This window comes from Haliotis cracherodii, unplaced genomic scaffold (assembly GCF_022045235.1).
Source record: "Haliotis cracherodii isolate W230 unplaced genomic scaffold, xgHalCrac1.p SCAF_42, whole genome shotgun sequence".
NCBI classification, from domain to species: Eukaryota; Metazoa; Mollusca; class Gastropoda; order Lepetellida; family Haliotidae; genus Haliotis; species Haliotis cracherodii.
In genome coordinates this window covers 256,985-272,356 of record NW_027266300.1, presented here as the reverse complement: position 1 = coordinate 272,356, position 15,372 = coordinate 256,985, and the positions used below count along the sequence as shown (strand labels likewise).

General features: G+C 42.3%; 2 protein-coding genes across 3 annotated transcripts; one reads left to right on the top strand and one right to left on the bottom strand.

Annotated features, from left to right (window-relative positions):
* Positions 1-2,778: 2,778 nt before the first annotated feature.
* On the bottom strand, positions 2,779-5,325 carry LOC139441700 (disintegrin and metalloproteinase domain-containing protein 10-like). Its single transcript, XM_071222501.1, has one exon. It carries the CDS (start codon positions 5,323-5,325, stop codon positions 2,779-2,781), a length of 2,547 nt encoding a protein of 848 aa, XP_071078602.1.
* Positions 5,326-5,471: 146 nt separating this feature from the next.
* Positions 5,472-15,090, top strand: LOC139441693 (splicing regulator SDE2-like). Of its 2 annotated transcripts, XR_011651637.1 has the most exons (8): positions 5,472-5,625; positions 6,387-6,504; positions 6,856-6,967; positions 7,699-7,868; positions 8,553-8,661; positions 13,102-13,441; positions 13,999-14,416; positions 14,483-15,090. XR_011651637.1 is itself a non-coding variant. In XM_071222495.1 (7 exons), the coding sequence occupies exons 1-7, from the start codon at positions 5,521-5,523 to the stop codon at positions 14,206-14,208; spliced, it is 1,164 nt and encodes a 387-aa protein (XP_071078596.1). In that variant the 5' UTR covers positions 5,472-5,520; the 3' UTR covers positions 14,209-15,090. The 2 variants fall into 2 exon arrangements, 1 of the variants encoding a protein (XP_071078596.1); XM_071222495.1 differs by having other exon boundaries at positions 13,999-15,090.
* The last annotated feature ends 282 nt before the right edge of the window (positions 15,091-15,372 follow it).

The window sequence follows — 15,372 nt, the reverse complement described above, 5'->3', positions numbered from 1 at the left end:
AGATAGATCCAACACAATTATACACTTAATGGTGTGTTACTCATTCTTTTATTGATGATGCTTGAATGAATATGAATGAATTGTGTTTTATTTGTACATTATGAATCTTACTCAGTATACAGATCTGCTACTGATTATTGATATATGAAAAATTAATTCACGTTTATCAACAGCAGAATCAGACAGTGTTTTACAACCATGATGCATGTGCTTGCTGAATATTCCTGTAAATAATTCAGAGTTCATATGATATTAAAGTCAAGTGCATTTGATTTTAAGCGGCTATTGTCCTGCAGTTGTTACCCGTGCACAGGCCTCCCTTCTGGACAGTGCTATTTACCCTGTTTATATGTAGGCACTCATAATTAATATATATATATATATATATATATATTTGTTTTAGTCCAACAGTTTTATTGTCCATGATTTTAGGTTGTCTGACTGTGTAATGGTCACAGAGATCTGGGTATGTAATCTAAAAACATGGATGATATATGTAATATCCATAATTTTACTGTTTATTTGTATTTTTAGTGGTTTTGCTCGTTGATTTGCTCCATGTGTAAATACTACATCTTCACCTTGGCCATTCACGGAAATGTATTTTTAAATCATTTGATTGTCCTTTTATGATAAATAAAACTTTTAGTGCCTTAGACTTTTTTTCTCAAAGTACATTTCATAATTTGCATTGATTGGAAAGACATGGAAGTCTCTGACACATTAATCCCACATTCAGACTGTTCCAAGTACTGACATGGTGTCTCAGTGTGGTGTCCACTGACATGGTGTCTCAAAGTGGTGTCCACTGACATGGTGTCTCAGTGTGGTGTCCACTGACATGGTGTCTCAATGTGGTGTCCACTGACATGGTGTCTCAGTGTGGTGTCCACTGACATGGTGTCTCAATGTGGTGTCCACTGACATGGTGTCTCAGTGTGGTGTCCACTGGCATGGTGTCTCAATGTGGTGTCCACTGACATGGTGTCTCAGTGTGGTGTCCACTGGCATGGTGTCTCAGTGTGGTGTCCACTGGCATGGTGTCTCGGTTTGGTGTCCACTGACATGGTGTCTCAGTGTGGTGTCCACTGACATGGTGTCTCAGTGTGGTGTCCACTGGCATGGTGTCTCAGTGTGAGAAATCAAACAACAAACCATGGTATCTAAATGCAAGTCAACTAATTCTGACAGTCTCAATGTTGTTTGTTGTTTAATGCCGCACTCAGCAATAATCCAACTATATGGAGGCGGTCTGTAAATAATCAAGTCTGGACCAGACAGTCCAGTGATTGATTTCATGAGCATCGATCCATGCAAATGGATACAATGACATGCATCAACCATGTCAACGAGCATGACCACACGATCCTGTGAGTCGCCTCTTACGACAAGCATAGTCACCTTTTACAGCAAGCCTGGGTTGCTGATGACCTATTCTGCCCTGAATCTTCTCAGGTCCTCATAAACAAAACAAAAGACAACATGAAAGAATATGATTTCTATAATAGTAACATGCATCAGTCATATTTCAACAAATATATTCAGTAACTTTGTTAACTCAAAATAACATTTTCATACTTTTGAAAGCTTTTATTACGTGGACTTGTTTTGGGGGCAAGTCCCACATCAATTAAGTGGAACGGCTAAAAGTGTCAGCTGACCAACTTTAAAAAAAACTCTACTAAGACAGGAGCTTGCACCCATCCCTCATCAGAAGGGAGGGAAGGCTTGATGGAACGAGGCAGATTGTCACGCACTGAATCACTAGGCTCAACTGTCATCCTAACCACTCACCATATTCCCCCATCACTACCATGACACCTCAACCACACCCTTATCCTCATCAGCCCTCATCCTCATCACAATCTACACCCTCACACTCCCCCCAACAATCACTCTCCCTTCCCACCCTGTTCACTCTCCCTTCCCTATTCTGCCCTGAATCTTCTCAGGTCCTCATAAACAAAACAAAAGACAACATGAAAGAATATGATTTCTATAATAGTAACATGCATCAGTCACATTTCAACAAACATATTCAGTAACTTTGTTAACTCAAAATAACATTTTAATACTTTTGAAAGCTTTTATTACGTGGACTTGTTTTGGGGGCAAGTCCCGCATCAGTTAAGTGGAACGGCTAAAAGTGTCAGCTGACCAACTTTAAAAAAAACTCTACTAAGGCAGGAGCTGGCACCCATCCCTCATCAGAAGGGAGGGAAGGCTTGATGGAACGAGGCAGATTGTCACGCACTGAATCACTAGGCTCAACTGTCATCCTAACCCAGGAGCTTGCACCCATCCCTCATCAAAATGGCAGCATGTATCCAGGATACTGAAGTCTAGCCTTGCGCTTTTGGGACTGGGGACTTGACCATGTCACTGACATTCCTGATACAAGGAGTTGAGACATTTAGTTTATGATTTACATAACAAACAACACAATACCAAACAAATTTCTAAACTAAGACACAGCCATGGCTAGCACAGGAACAAACCACATTCATGCCAATATTCCATTTAACTCATCATCTGAACCAAGCGTTTATCCATCCAATGCTCTGCAGAAATTATACACATTTTTGCCATTCCAGTGTGTAATGTCTTCATGAGTGACCTTGCACAAAGTCATCTTCGCATTACGTCCCTGATGTAGCACCAAGAATGCTGGATCAGGGCCCTCCTTACACTGCTTCCTCCTCCAGGCCCCAAATCTGAATTGTTACTCGGAAACCCCTGATAACTACAGTGTTGTTTTGCTTTTAAGAAGGTAATCGTTCAGGCAGACACTGCATGTTTTGACCTGATCAATGTGAGAGATTTGGCCTCCTCTGAAGGCCAAGTTACACTAAACCTTTGCACAGGGAAATTCCTCACAAGCAACATTTTGACAGCAAAATCTTCTGAGGAGCTGGACTTGGCTGTCTTGATGAGTAGGGAGAGTGGGGCTGTAGGGAATAATACCGTCAGCCTGGCAACAGCCTCCGTCAGAGACATCTGCTGCCATGGCAACTGACTAGATACACTCTCAAATACTTCTTCACAGTCCTCCAGCTTTTCTTCGAACATGGTTTTCATTTGCTCTACATGAGCCAGTGCAGCTGCTAGTTTGCCAATTCTCATTGCCTCGGTGTGTTCATCTGGTTTCTGTTTGAAAAACAGTGATACAGTGACTGCAAGAGCTGTAGCTAAGAGAATGCCCAAGATTATGTAATACCAATATTTACGGAACCAGATGCCAACATTTACTACAGTTTCCTCACCAAACAGTTTATTCAAGTCATCATAGATACTCCTACTACTCAGAATGCACTGACCAGCTTCATCACAGAATCCTTCATAATTAAAACACGGATCACCTTTATGCCGAATCAGGTGAGTTTTGTCACTCTGATAGGTGCTGATGGGGGCGCAGTCGCAGTTGCTGATGTTGGTTGCGATGCAGCAGACGAAGCATGCATCTCGCAATGTTCTGGAACATTGACATTCCCGGAGACCGAGAGACACACACACGCTGTCCTGGCATCTCCCTCCCCTGCACAGCCTCCGACCTGCGTCGCACAGCGTTCCATCGGGGTGATGTGTCGGGGACGGGCAGGTACCATTTCCAGGCTGACAAGTGGCGGCCAGTTGACACTCTGTGGCATGTTGACACACAGTGCTACCCTGGGAACTGACATACTTGCAGCTTGCGGTGCAGCAGGGGGAGACCTTGGGGGAACACTGATAGCCCAAGGAGTTCCGCACTCTGCAGGGGGTGTCAGATAAGATGGAAGGGTTCTGGGGAGTACAGCATGGATCAATGTCCTGACAAACATCATCCGACACTCCACAGTCACACTCCTCCGAGTCCTCTACAAGGGAGTTGCCACAAACTGGACCCAAATCGACCTTGAAACAACCCACGCTCTTCTTCACCAGCACAGGGTAAATGCTGTTGATGCTGCAGAAAGACAAGCGTCGATGGTTGGCCAGATTACCATCACTTGTGTAGGGGTGCATTAAGTAGTTGCCAAAATGACCACCAGGGGAACAAGATGAATTTCCTTTAGGATCATGGCTGCTGCCAAAACTATGTCCAAATTCATGAGCAAGGATCAAACCTGTTGAGTAGGACGAAATCATATTGCCATGATTAAGCTGTGTGACCAGTGCTGTGTTAAAGCTATAGTATTTATTGTCAGGTCGATACCAAATTCTCCTTTGGCATATTCCACCTGCAGCTGCATTTGCATTGGAACTACCAATCCATGCAAGTCCTACAATATTATCCTCAAAGTCTCTGTAAGTATACGCCACTCCTAAACAATAATTACTGAAGTCATATTGAGAGAATCTGTCCAGGTAGGTGTACACATCCATATTTTCATCCTTCAAACTGTACTCCTGGTATTCTTTGTAAATAGTGATATGTCCTACTTTGAAGCCTATATTGTCCCCAGCTCCATCACCATCAAAGTCAGTCTGCCGAAATATCATGTCAGCCTCAGCCAAACTCACAGCCATTTCTGCAATGGTTTTTCTGACGTCACCTTTCCCAACATGTTTGAAGTACAAGTGATCCGCCACAAGCTTAATTACACAGTTTCCTGTTGGACGTGTTGAACTTCTTTCAGGCTGTCCGCCATGCAGACCCTTTTGAGGGGCATACTCTGTGTTTTCTGGCATAGTCTTGTACCTAAAATCTTTAAACTTTCTTGATTTCAAGTCACAACTGTCAATTCCTCTCATAACCTTGGACATTTTGGAGTTGTGCCATCGATAAACACGACATTTATCCATAGTATGTTGCATAAATCCATATGTAGAATACAAGATATTGTCATTGTCTTTAAGATAACACTCGAGAGAGTAAGACATATTTCCTGTGTGAATGAATACTTCAAATTCCTTGCCAACAAGTTTTCCAAGTGATATATATGCTGGGGAAGTGTCAGCATGTGAAGATAGGCCTACATATATTATCGGCAAGTAATCATTCTTCATGGCATTTACTTCTATTAGTTGCTCGCTACCCGCCAGCAACTGCATGTCTTTGTGAAATATTGAATATCTCCTTAGAATAAGATGAAACGTCTCGCCAAAACTCCTGAAATATAGTTTCCTCACATAAGTGTGGCTATCCTCAAATTTTGTAGGAATGACACTGATCAACACTTTCCCCACTTCTTGGTACTCATCAAACGCTTTCTTTCGATGTTCCATAATGTTTACAGACGCTCTTGCAGTGAAACACGAGTTGCTTGTCTGTTCCTTGTCCGGGGTCGTGCAGGTAATCAGACAAATCACATAGTTAAAGAATAAAAAGATCGGAAGAACCGCCATCGTAAGAAAGAGCAAAATCTGTGTAATGTCGTTCACATTTTTGAACCCCGCGCTCTTCTCACTTTGAGCGGAAGTGATTGACTCGTGTCTTACGTTACCATCTCCACATCGAGGCTCTACTTGTGTTTATCTTCCTTCCGGTTTATTACTGCGACGATCAGAAGGCGACTCGTCGAAGTCAACTGCGACATCACAATGTCTTCGCCACTCTTAGTTATTCATTCCTTTCCACGACAAACTTTTGTGATCTCTTCTCATTTGCACAAGATATCTGACGTGAAAGATGTGTTACTTTCAAAGGTACCTTATCTTATTTTCTCCAGCAAAGATGTATGATTCCTGTCTTTCGTGGCTTGTGTAGCTGTGATTTCAAATGTTTTCAAAAACTACTTTGTATGAAAATAACATGTCATAACATATATCACAATATCGGTTTTATGAGGATAGTCGTATGATAGTATCCCATGAACTGTGACTTATCCTCATCAATTCAGCGTTTATTGGGAAAAGTCTTTGTACTGGCTCAATCATTTTAGCCATGAAATTGCGGAATAGCAGCTAATAGCGATGAACCAGGTTACATAGTGTTGTGAACATGCAACACTCAGTACATTTACGTATATCAAAGTGTAACGAGGGTACATTCCGAGTAAAGATGGCGACCAGAAGGAGCGTTATGAATGCATTGTTGGGATGTCATTGTAGAGGCGTAATGTGCCTCGTGTTTGGTGTTGCAAGTAGCATGTCAGGCATTTAGGGATGTTTTACAGTTGTTCTCGAGATTAGAGAGAAAACTATGAATATTTCTTAAGCAACTAAAAACCCAAAACATGGAGATAAGTGAAAAACAATAACTTACCATTTACATAGGATGCAGAGTACTATTGATTTCTAGTTACACTATCTACTTTATGTGAAATAAACTACTTATGATTAAAGTACACACAAATAATCAATACAAAATTACTTGCTCTCATTCAGATTGATCTAGAAGTATGACCTCTGAATCTTTGTTTTGCCTTCATGATTACTGAACATGAGTGTTTTCTGTGATGTTGCAGTTATTTCAAGAGACGGGTTTCTATGTGACATGTAACGGTAGCATCTCGCAGGATCAGGAGGATGTGGCTGAAGGCCAAGTTTATCACTGTGTCCCGCGACTGCTGGCAGGGAAGGGAGGTAACTGTGACATGGCTACTGAAGTGTATACAAAGGCTAGATTTAGGACCCTTGCACTATGGAGTTTCTGATTGATCCTCAGTGATAAGTAAATATACATCAGGAACCATATGTTTTCTTTCACTGGCAATGCCATTATTGTCATTTTATACACAAAATGTATTGAATCACATTTCATTTCATGCTAAAGAAACCTTTGCCTGGTTTTGTTATAAACCTGATTATTTTTGCAGATGTGTGTGTATCACGCTCTTATGAGATACATGTTAACTGGCAATGTCATGGTATTGCATTATTTCTCCCTCCCAGATCAATGATACATCTTTTAGTAATGACAGTTGTATGTTCCAGGTTTTGGGTCTATGCTGCGAGCAATCGGAGCTCAGATTGAAAAGACAACGAGCAGAGAAGCGTGTAGGGATCTGAGTGGGCGTCGGATGAGAGATGTCAACAATGAGAAGAAGTATGTACTCAGCTGCTGGAACCTTTGGAAACCCCCCCGAACCCCCATCCCCCTTCCCAGCCCTCTACTACATACACACACATATCCACTTGAGTAACTGTAAAAGTAACGCCATGACCATGCAGTGGCCAGGTGTATGTTGCGCAGGCTCGAGTGTCCATCTGACTTGAACCACAAAGTCAAGGCAGAGAAGAATAAACATTCACATATCATCTGTATGAACACCTGCAAATGAATACCTCATCTTCCGGAGGCAAGGACTTCAACTGACTATAAAAGTTCAGTTTCCACCCTTGCTGAACTGGACTGGAGTGTTCAGGCTCGATCATGGTGCCACCAGTGGCTGTTACAAGTTATGTCCCTTCTATGTTACTCTTATTGACCAATCAGATTCCATCTCTCATATCGCTTGCATTTGCTCCAAAGAAACTGACGGCGCCCAGTCAAGATGATCTGATTGATAATTAAGATCTATGTTGTAATAAAACAGGTCTCACCTGAGCACCTTGATTAGAAATATGAAACAATTTGCCAAGCATCTGTCGACACCCAGTAGGTGGTACACATATTTTGCAAATCCTGCGGTCGAAAAAAAATTTGCTTATGGAAATCCATGTTGTTTATGAACCTGATGTCTAGTTTGTTACGCAAATTTAATTGAAGTATGCATGACTCGTTAGTCCAGCCAAAATGTAACTCCATAATTGTAAGCCACTTGTGCGCACCCACAGATTGAAGGACTGGCTCGGCAAGCAGGCAGATCGGGAGCGAGAGAAGGAAGAGAAGCGCCAGGAGAGGTTGGCACGGAAGAGAGCGCGTCCACAGCACAACTTCGACGACCCAAAATATGTGGCACAGCGCAGCAAAGTTGCTAATGACCTGGACGATGCATTACAGACAGGTGAGATGTGTGTCAAGTGAGATGTGTGACAGCTGAGATGTGTGTCAGGTGATAAGTGTGACAGGTGATATGTGTGATAGGTGATATGTGTGACAGGTGAGATGTGTGACAGGTGAGATGTGTGTCAGGTGTTAAGTGTGATAGGTGAGATGTGTGTCAGGTGAGATGTGTGTCAGGTGAGATGTGTGACAGGTGAGATGTGTGGCAGGTGAGATGTGTGATAGGTGAGATCTGAGACACGTGAGATCTGAGACAGTTGTAGTCTGTGACAGGTGAGGTGTATTTGACTGTCACCAGGTGGCCATGTGGGCATGCCAGAAACCTCTGACAGTGGGTTTGAATCCCTGTTCACCTCAGTTATGTTTCTAGGTTTGTCAGCACCATACCTGTGCTTGTGGCTTTCACTATAGTGATGAACATCTGAGACCTGCATCTCTTTCCTCCCACATTAAGACGACACCGTTATGTAACTGGGATACTGTTAAAAGCAGTTTAAAACCACACAACAGAACCCAGGGTGCTGTTGTACAAAACAATCCAGGTGTGAGTTCTCACAACACAATCCAGGTGTGCATTGGGAAGTTGTTCTAAGGTAGTGCCGTGTCTCCCTGTCTGCAGCACTGTATACAATGATGTAAGTGGCCCAGACTGATTGTGTCAATCTTCACAAATTTCATTCTTCAGCTCTCGACCAGGACAAGACGGGGCCGGTTGCTACGGTCACCAGCGCAGATGTAAGCAGGAAGCGGAGAGCAGCAAGTCAGACACTTGGCAAGGCAAAGAGACGAGGATGGTAATTATTGGCTGACTCCCAAACCGACCCCTACATTGACCAACTTGCACAATGACTTATGACTTGACAATAGCATTAAAATAATTACTCTTGGCAAGGTCATTATACAAAAACAAGGACGCAGCAAGATCCTTGAGGGACTGGGTCCATGGTTTAGTTTTCACATTATTAACCAAGAGTAATCAATTGTTTTGTTATTCCGAAATTCATTTATGAAGTACTTTATTTCACCTTTTTTTTTTAAAAACTGTCAGCAAATTATGTATTGCCATTCGCTGACACCAAGTTGTGTTGTAGCAGACAAAGTCAATAGTGATCACATGACCGGTCAGTAGTGATCACATGACGAGTCAGTATACGAGGCCACTGTCAGTCACATGATTTCAAACCTTTTCAGGTAGGTTTTCTATGTTCAGGTCAGCATTGAAATTAATTGTTTCGTCACATGACAAGGATTAACTATTGAAATTACAGAACTTTTACTATAGGTATAAGAATTATCTATTGAAGACTCACACACTGACTCAGGTGGTGGGGTAGCCTATATGGTTTAAAGTGTTGCTGAAGGCCCTGGTTCGATTCCCGACATGGGTACAATGTGTCAAGCCCATTTCTGGTGTCCCCTGTCATGATATTGCTGGAATATTGCTAAAAGCTGTGTAAAACCATACTCACTCACTCACTCACTCACACACTGACTCATGTCATTCATGACTCCCTGCAACGATTACAAAACTCACTCGATGTTGGAATAATGAAAGACCTTCATCCTTTTCCAGGCTGCCAGAGATTATTGATGAATAAATTGCTAGTGATTCGTTGATGTATTTATTTATTAGAATTGACTTCAATTTGTTTTTGCTTTGATGGAGTTATAAAGATAAAAACCAGTGTTTACACTCTGCGATGACACAGCATGCACATCTTTTACATCCCCAAACTCCATAAAGCCTGAAGCCTCAGATACGCCTTTATAGGTCATGTGGTGAATTAGTGGGCGCACTGACTCAGTCATTTCAAAGTGATGCAAAAGTTGTGTTTTTTACTTGACAGTGAAGTCCAAAAGATCAATATTGGTCCGAGTGTCAAGCACTGGGATAAAGAAATGTCCTTTTGTTTACCATTTTTCAAAACAGTTGCATCTGAAAACGTGAATTGCAATTGTTTTTGTAAAAAGGGCATACTTGCCCTACACAACATAACTTTTATTGTTACATGTATCTGAAGCTAAAATTAGGTAGGGAATGAACTAGTGTTGAAATATCCTTTGAATTATCTTTTGAACATTTTGGGACTGCCATGTTTGAAACTTTTTCATATTAGTATATATCCTTATTGGTGATACTGGTGTCTTTTCTGACGATTAACTTTAAAGGCAAGTAAGTGAAAATATGAAATATATCGTGATTGGTTTGATTCTTTCATAAAATGTCATACAAAAAGTGATAATTCCAGAAAGTACCATATTGGATGTAATAAGTGCCCGGGGTTCTCTCAAAATTAGAAATAGGGGACGCTTATTAAAATATTATTTTGGTGGGGAAAAAACAATTGAAAGATCATAAAAATTTTGGTTTGGCAAATGCAGAAAATGATCGCAATCAGTATTTATCCCTTTACATATATGTCTCTTACAAGTAATACTGTGTGCATGCTCCCCACCCAGATCTAGAGCTGCCTGATGAAGAATCAAGACAGAAGAATCATGCATCTTGGCACAAGTCATGTGATCAACTTGACAGGACATCAGCAATTTACTGAAGGATTGTCTCCTGCATCACATAGGTCAAGGCGTAATAGTCCAGATGTTCATCACTCTCTGTCTCCTGCATCACATAGGTCAAGGTGTAATAGTCCAGATGTTCATCACTCTCTGTCTCCTGCATCACATAGGTCAAGGCGTAATAGTCCAGATGTTTATCACTCTCTGTCTCCTGCATCAAATAGATCAAGGCGTAATAGTCCAGATGTTTATCACTCTCTGTCTCCTGCATCACATAGGTCAAGGCGTAATAGTCCAGATGTTTATCACTCTCTGTCTCCTGCATCACATAGGTCAAGGCGTAATAGTCCAGATGTTCATCACTCACTGTCTCCTGCATCACATAGGTCAAGGCGTAATAGTCCAGATGTTCATCACTCTCTGTCTCCTGCATCAAATAGGTCAAGGCGTAATAGTCCAGATGTTTATCACTCTCTGTCTCCTGCATCACATAGGTCAAGGCGTAATAGTCCAGATGTTCATCACTCTCTGTCTCCTGCATCAAATAGGTCAAGGCGTAATAGTCCAGATGTTCATCACTCTCTGTCTCCTCTGTGTTGACATAACAAATGAAGCAGAATACTCCTTCCAGAAACTTGAACTCAGCAACCACAAACATGACAAGACAGTTGCACTGGGGGAAGACATCAGAGTGTCAACCTTGCAGAAGGCAATTTAGTCGCCAAGTACCAACGGAATTGCTATACAAGATTCTTCTGCTGTTACCAAGCAATTTGTAAACAAGACACATCTTGCAAAAACCTTGAGCTGAGAAGTAATTGCTCCAATTCATAAAGGAAGATGTCACTGGTGATTGTTGCAATATCTCACAGATTAGAACAACATGGAGTCCAGAAGATGGTGAACTGAACCCACTTAAAGGATACAGCCCTCAAACACTTTCTTAATTTGAGTGAAGAAGAAGGTATCCGAGATAGAGTTTACATTTTTTGTTTCAAGACAGCTGGAAAGATCATTTATCATCCAAAACAGGCTCCCACAGGAGATATCGCTTGCGTGAGATCAATCGATATCTACATTGTAGATATCGCTGCAATGAATTGCATCACATTGCTTTGCAGTCCATTGTGTCATCATTGGTTACCATGATGTTACAATCAAATGACATCACTAATGGCTTCTCTACTGAAGCTGTTAGCAGTACTTTTTACATTTAAGACACTGTTTAATAAAATCTTACAGGAGTGTCTTCTGATATCAAAAGGCACTCGGGTGAGATTCTCCATGTCTGAGGTAACTAAATACCAGACGAGGAAACGCATACCTTACTTATGGCAGCATCGATTCTTCATAAATCTGTCCTTGATCAGGACTCTCCATTCAAGTTTGATTGTTCACTTCCCAGTAGTTGTGAAGAATCATCTGTTCCTCAATGTAGAAAGTATTTCTTTCGTCAGCTCCTCATAGAACCCAACTCATCATCAGAACAAGAGAATACCACGAGATCCTCTGTGCAAGTCAGGTGGCCATCCTAAAGATGAGTTCTCTTTCTGCAAACTGTGCACAGGTCATTGCAAATGAAACCATGAACAACACTGCTATAGTCTTTCCTACAAATTGCAAAGCTCATGTCACAGCTCCATCACTGGATAACTGGAATGCAGGAAAGACAACCAGAATTGTCTCAACTGTCTCAACAAACCCAGGCACAGTACCAAGCAAAGCCATGGCCATCTTTTATGCATTCCCTTGATCCGACAGCACATCATCTTTCAGTGAGGGGAAACGATACTGCTGCAATGTCATGCAAAAAGTGCCAGCCCTTATGGAAGAATTTGCAACAGTTGTCAACACTCCATTCCAAGCAGCATGAAGGCTGAAAGAAATTGCAACAAACTTTGTCTGTAGGCTCCACTCCACTAAGTCAGTTGACCAAAATTGTTCTCAAGGACCGAATTTCAAGTTTGTACTGAAAAAGAAACTTTTGCACTAATTTGAAATGAAATGAAACTACAGTCATGCCCCGATTATACGGACTTCAGATATCCGGAAACCTCGGTTCCCGGACGCTTTTCATTCAAAACGAAATAATTACTATATAAATTTACTCATATATACGGAAATTCAGTTTCCGGAACCGGATGGTCATTTTCATACACAACACACTGAAATGCACAAAAAATTGTCTCACTTACCCGGACAATACACTTCTGCTGGTGGTAATCCTTCCGCTGGTGGTAATCCTTTGATTCGTGAGAAGTCAATTAACCAAGTGACACTGAGTTACGTTTGAGACGAGCTTGTTTATTGTACATGTAATCGACAATTTAAAAGACAAACAGAAGTGGCTAAATCCTGGAAAATTCAAATGACTTATCACTTATTAGATTTTTTGAAACGTGTATGTCTTGAATAAAGATTGAGTGGATGTATCTGTTTGCTCTGTCATCTGTCATGAGTTGCATAATTGAAGCTGGTTTCAATTATACGGAAATTCGTTTATACGGACGAATTGTGAAATGATGCAAGTGTCCGTATAAACGATGCACGACTGTATTACATATGTAGGGAACTCCACCATATGTTCTGAGGAATAACTTCTTGTATCCCTATCAGGAGTTGTGTGGTAGGCTTGTTGTGATTGTGCCACTGGATCAATAATTCATTTTATTTTGTAGACAGTCTGTGATTGCACCTGGTAACAATGTTTGTTCTAGGCTCGGTGTAGACCCAGATGACCTGTCCAGTGAGAGCTCGGACGACGACAGCCAGTCCTCCAGTGAGGGTGGAGCTGGGGCGGAAGTGTCATCCGATGACCACACACCTGGCAACAACAGTCCTGGAACAGTTGTGTCCACACATGATGCGTGTTCACCCAGTACGGCCAGTCACAGTAGATCAGGTGCAGACAGCAAGGAAGGCCTTGAGTCAAGTGAGACCATCTCTACCTCCAAGCAGGAAGGCCAAGAGATGGATCAAAGGGAGGTAACTGCAGCAAGCAGTACCCTCTTGTCTTCTCTGCCTCCTCCTGTGAGCTCAACAGACAAACTTGAAGATGTAAGTACAGTATGAGTTGAAGTATATCATTTATCAGCCTTAAGAGCTTCCTTGTGAATCAAGGATGAATTTAAATTCAAAGGAACCTCAACTTTCAGGATGTCTTTGAAATTACAGTCAATATCACCTAAGTGAGTCTCTAGTTTCTGTACTTTAAATGATATTTCAGCATGGTTCTTTCCGTTTAGTAATGTGGCGAGTATCATGATTTTATCCACATGGCAAGTATCAGTTTACCAACATGAAATTCATGAGTATCACATATTTTTTATTAAAACCTGAATACATTTTTATCCCTGGTTTCCCCTATGAAACCTCATTCCTTAAATCTGTAAAGAACATGAAGTGGTAAAATATCCAAGAGTCAAGTGTCTTTCAAAAGTACTTCCTGATGTGGTTGATAGCTTGGTTTTTTTTAAGAAGTCTGCAAGTTTATTAATATAGAAACATTGGCATTTGTGTTTTGGGGATTCAAAAGATTGGGAAGATTTTGAATGAAATCTCTGATGTAGGTGCTCAAGCTTTGGCAATGTTAATATTCCTCATTTCTTCCCCAGGTTGACCTGTCAGAGTTCTCATCTGCCCGGGAGCTGGAGGACATTGGGCTGGATCGCCTCAAGTTTGCCCTGACCCAGCGAGGGCTGAAGTGTGGCGGGACAGTGCAGCAGAGGGCCGAGAGGTTGTTCTCTGTGAAGGGGCTGACCCACGACCAGATTGACCCCTCCCTCTTCCCCAAGCCACAGAATGGGAAAGGCAGGAAGAAATGAACAGTAATGGGGTTAGGTGGACTATCACAACAGTGTGGGCGGGGTTAGGTGGACTATCACAACAGTGTGGGCGGGGTTAGGTGGACTATCACAACAGTGTGGGCGGGGTTAGGTGGACTATCACAACAGTGTGGGCGGGGTTAGGTGGACTATCACAACAGTGTGGGCGGGGTTAGGTGGACTATCACAACAGTGTGGGCGGGGTTAGGTGGACTATCACAACAGTGTGGGCGGGGATATGTGGACAGAAGCACAACAGTGTGGGCAGGGTTAGGTGGACTGTAGCACAACAGTGTGGGTAGGGTTAGGTGGACTGTAGCACAACAGTGTGGGCAGGGTTAGGTGGACTGTAGCACAACATTGTGGGATGGGATATGTTGACTGAAGCACAACAGTGTGGGCAGGGTTAGGTGGACTGTAGCACAACAGTGTGGGATGGGATAGGTGGACTGAAGCACAACATTGTGGGTTGGGACAACAGTGTGTGGGGGGATAGGTGGACTGAAGCACAACAGTGTGTGGGGGGATAGGTGGACTGAAGCACAACAGTGTGTGGGGGGATAGGTGGACTGAAGCACAACAGTGTGTGGGGGGATAGGTGGACTGAAGCACAACAGTGTGTGGGGGGATAGGTGGACTGAAGCACAACAGTGTGTGGGGGGATAGGTGGACTGAAGCACAACAGTGTGTGGGGGGATAGGTGGACTGAAGCACAACAGTGTGTGGGGGGGATAGGTGGACTGAAGCACAACAGTGTCCGTGAATGGAAGGAAGGAGCCATGGAAGTGTATGGAGGAAACTTTCAAATATATTTTCTGGAGTATTTTATTTCAGTTGTATACAAAATATTGTCATGTGTTGGTATGTAAATAAAGTTTTGATCTCTGATTGTGTTGCCGTGGCCTCGCTCGTTTTGCCTTCATGATGGAGATTCTACAAGAGCTTCCAGACAACCCTGAAGGGGGACAGAGCTGAGTTAGCACTTGAATCTAGCACTGTCCTAAATTTGTTTGTTTGTTGTTAATTGCCTCACTCAGCAGTATTCCAGCTATATGACCGTGGTCTGTAAATAATAGAGTCTGGACCAGACAATCCAGTGATTGACATCATGAGCATCAATCCACGCAATTTGGATACGATAACCGAACCCAACCCTTTAGTCGC

Excerpts from the sequence above, each read along its gene's own strand:
- LOC139441700 (XM_071222501.1), bottom strand. The coding sequence starts at position 5,325 with ATGGCGGTTCTTCCGATCTTTTTATTCTTTAACTATGTGATTTGTCTG.
- LOC139441693 (XM_071222495.1), top strand. The coding sequence starts at position 5,521 with ATGTCTTCGCCACTCTTAGTTATTCATTCCTTTCCACGACAAACTTTT. Across the intron at positions 6,968-7,698 it reads GATGTCAACAATGAGAAGAA|ATTGAAGGACTGGCTCGGCA; the intron begins GTATGTACTCAG and ends GCGCACCCACAG. Across the intron at positions 13,442-13,998 it reads CAACAGACAAACTTGAAGAT|GTTGACCTGTCAGAGTTCTC; the intron begins GTAAGTACAGTA and ends TTTCTTCCCCAG.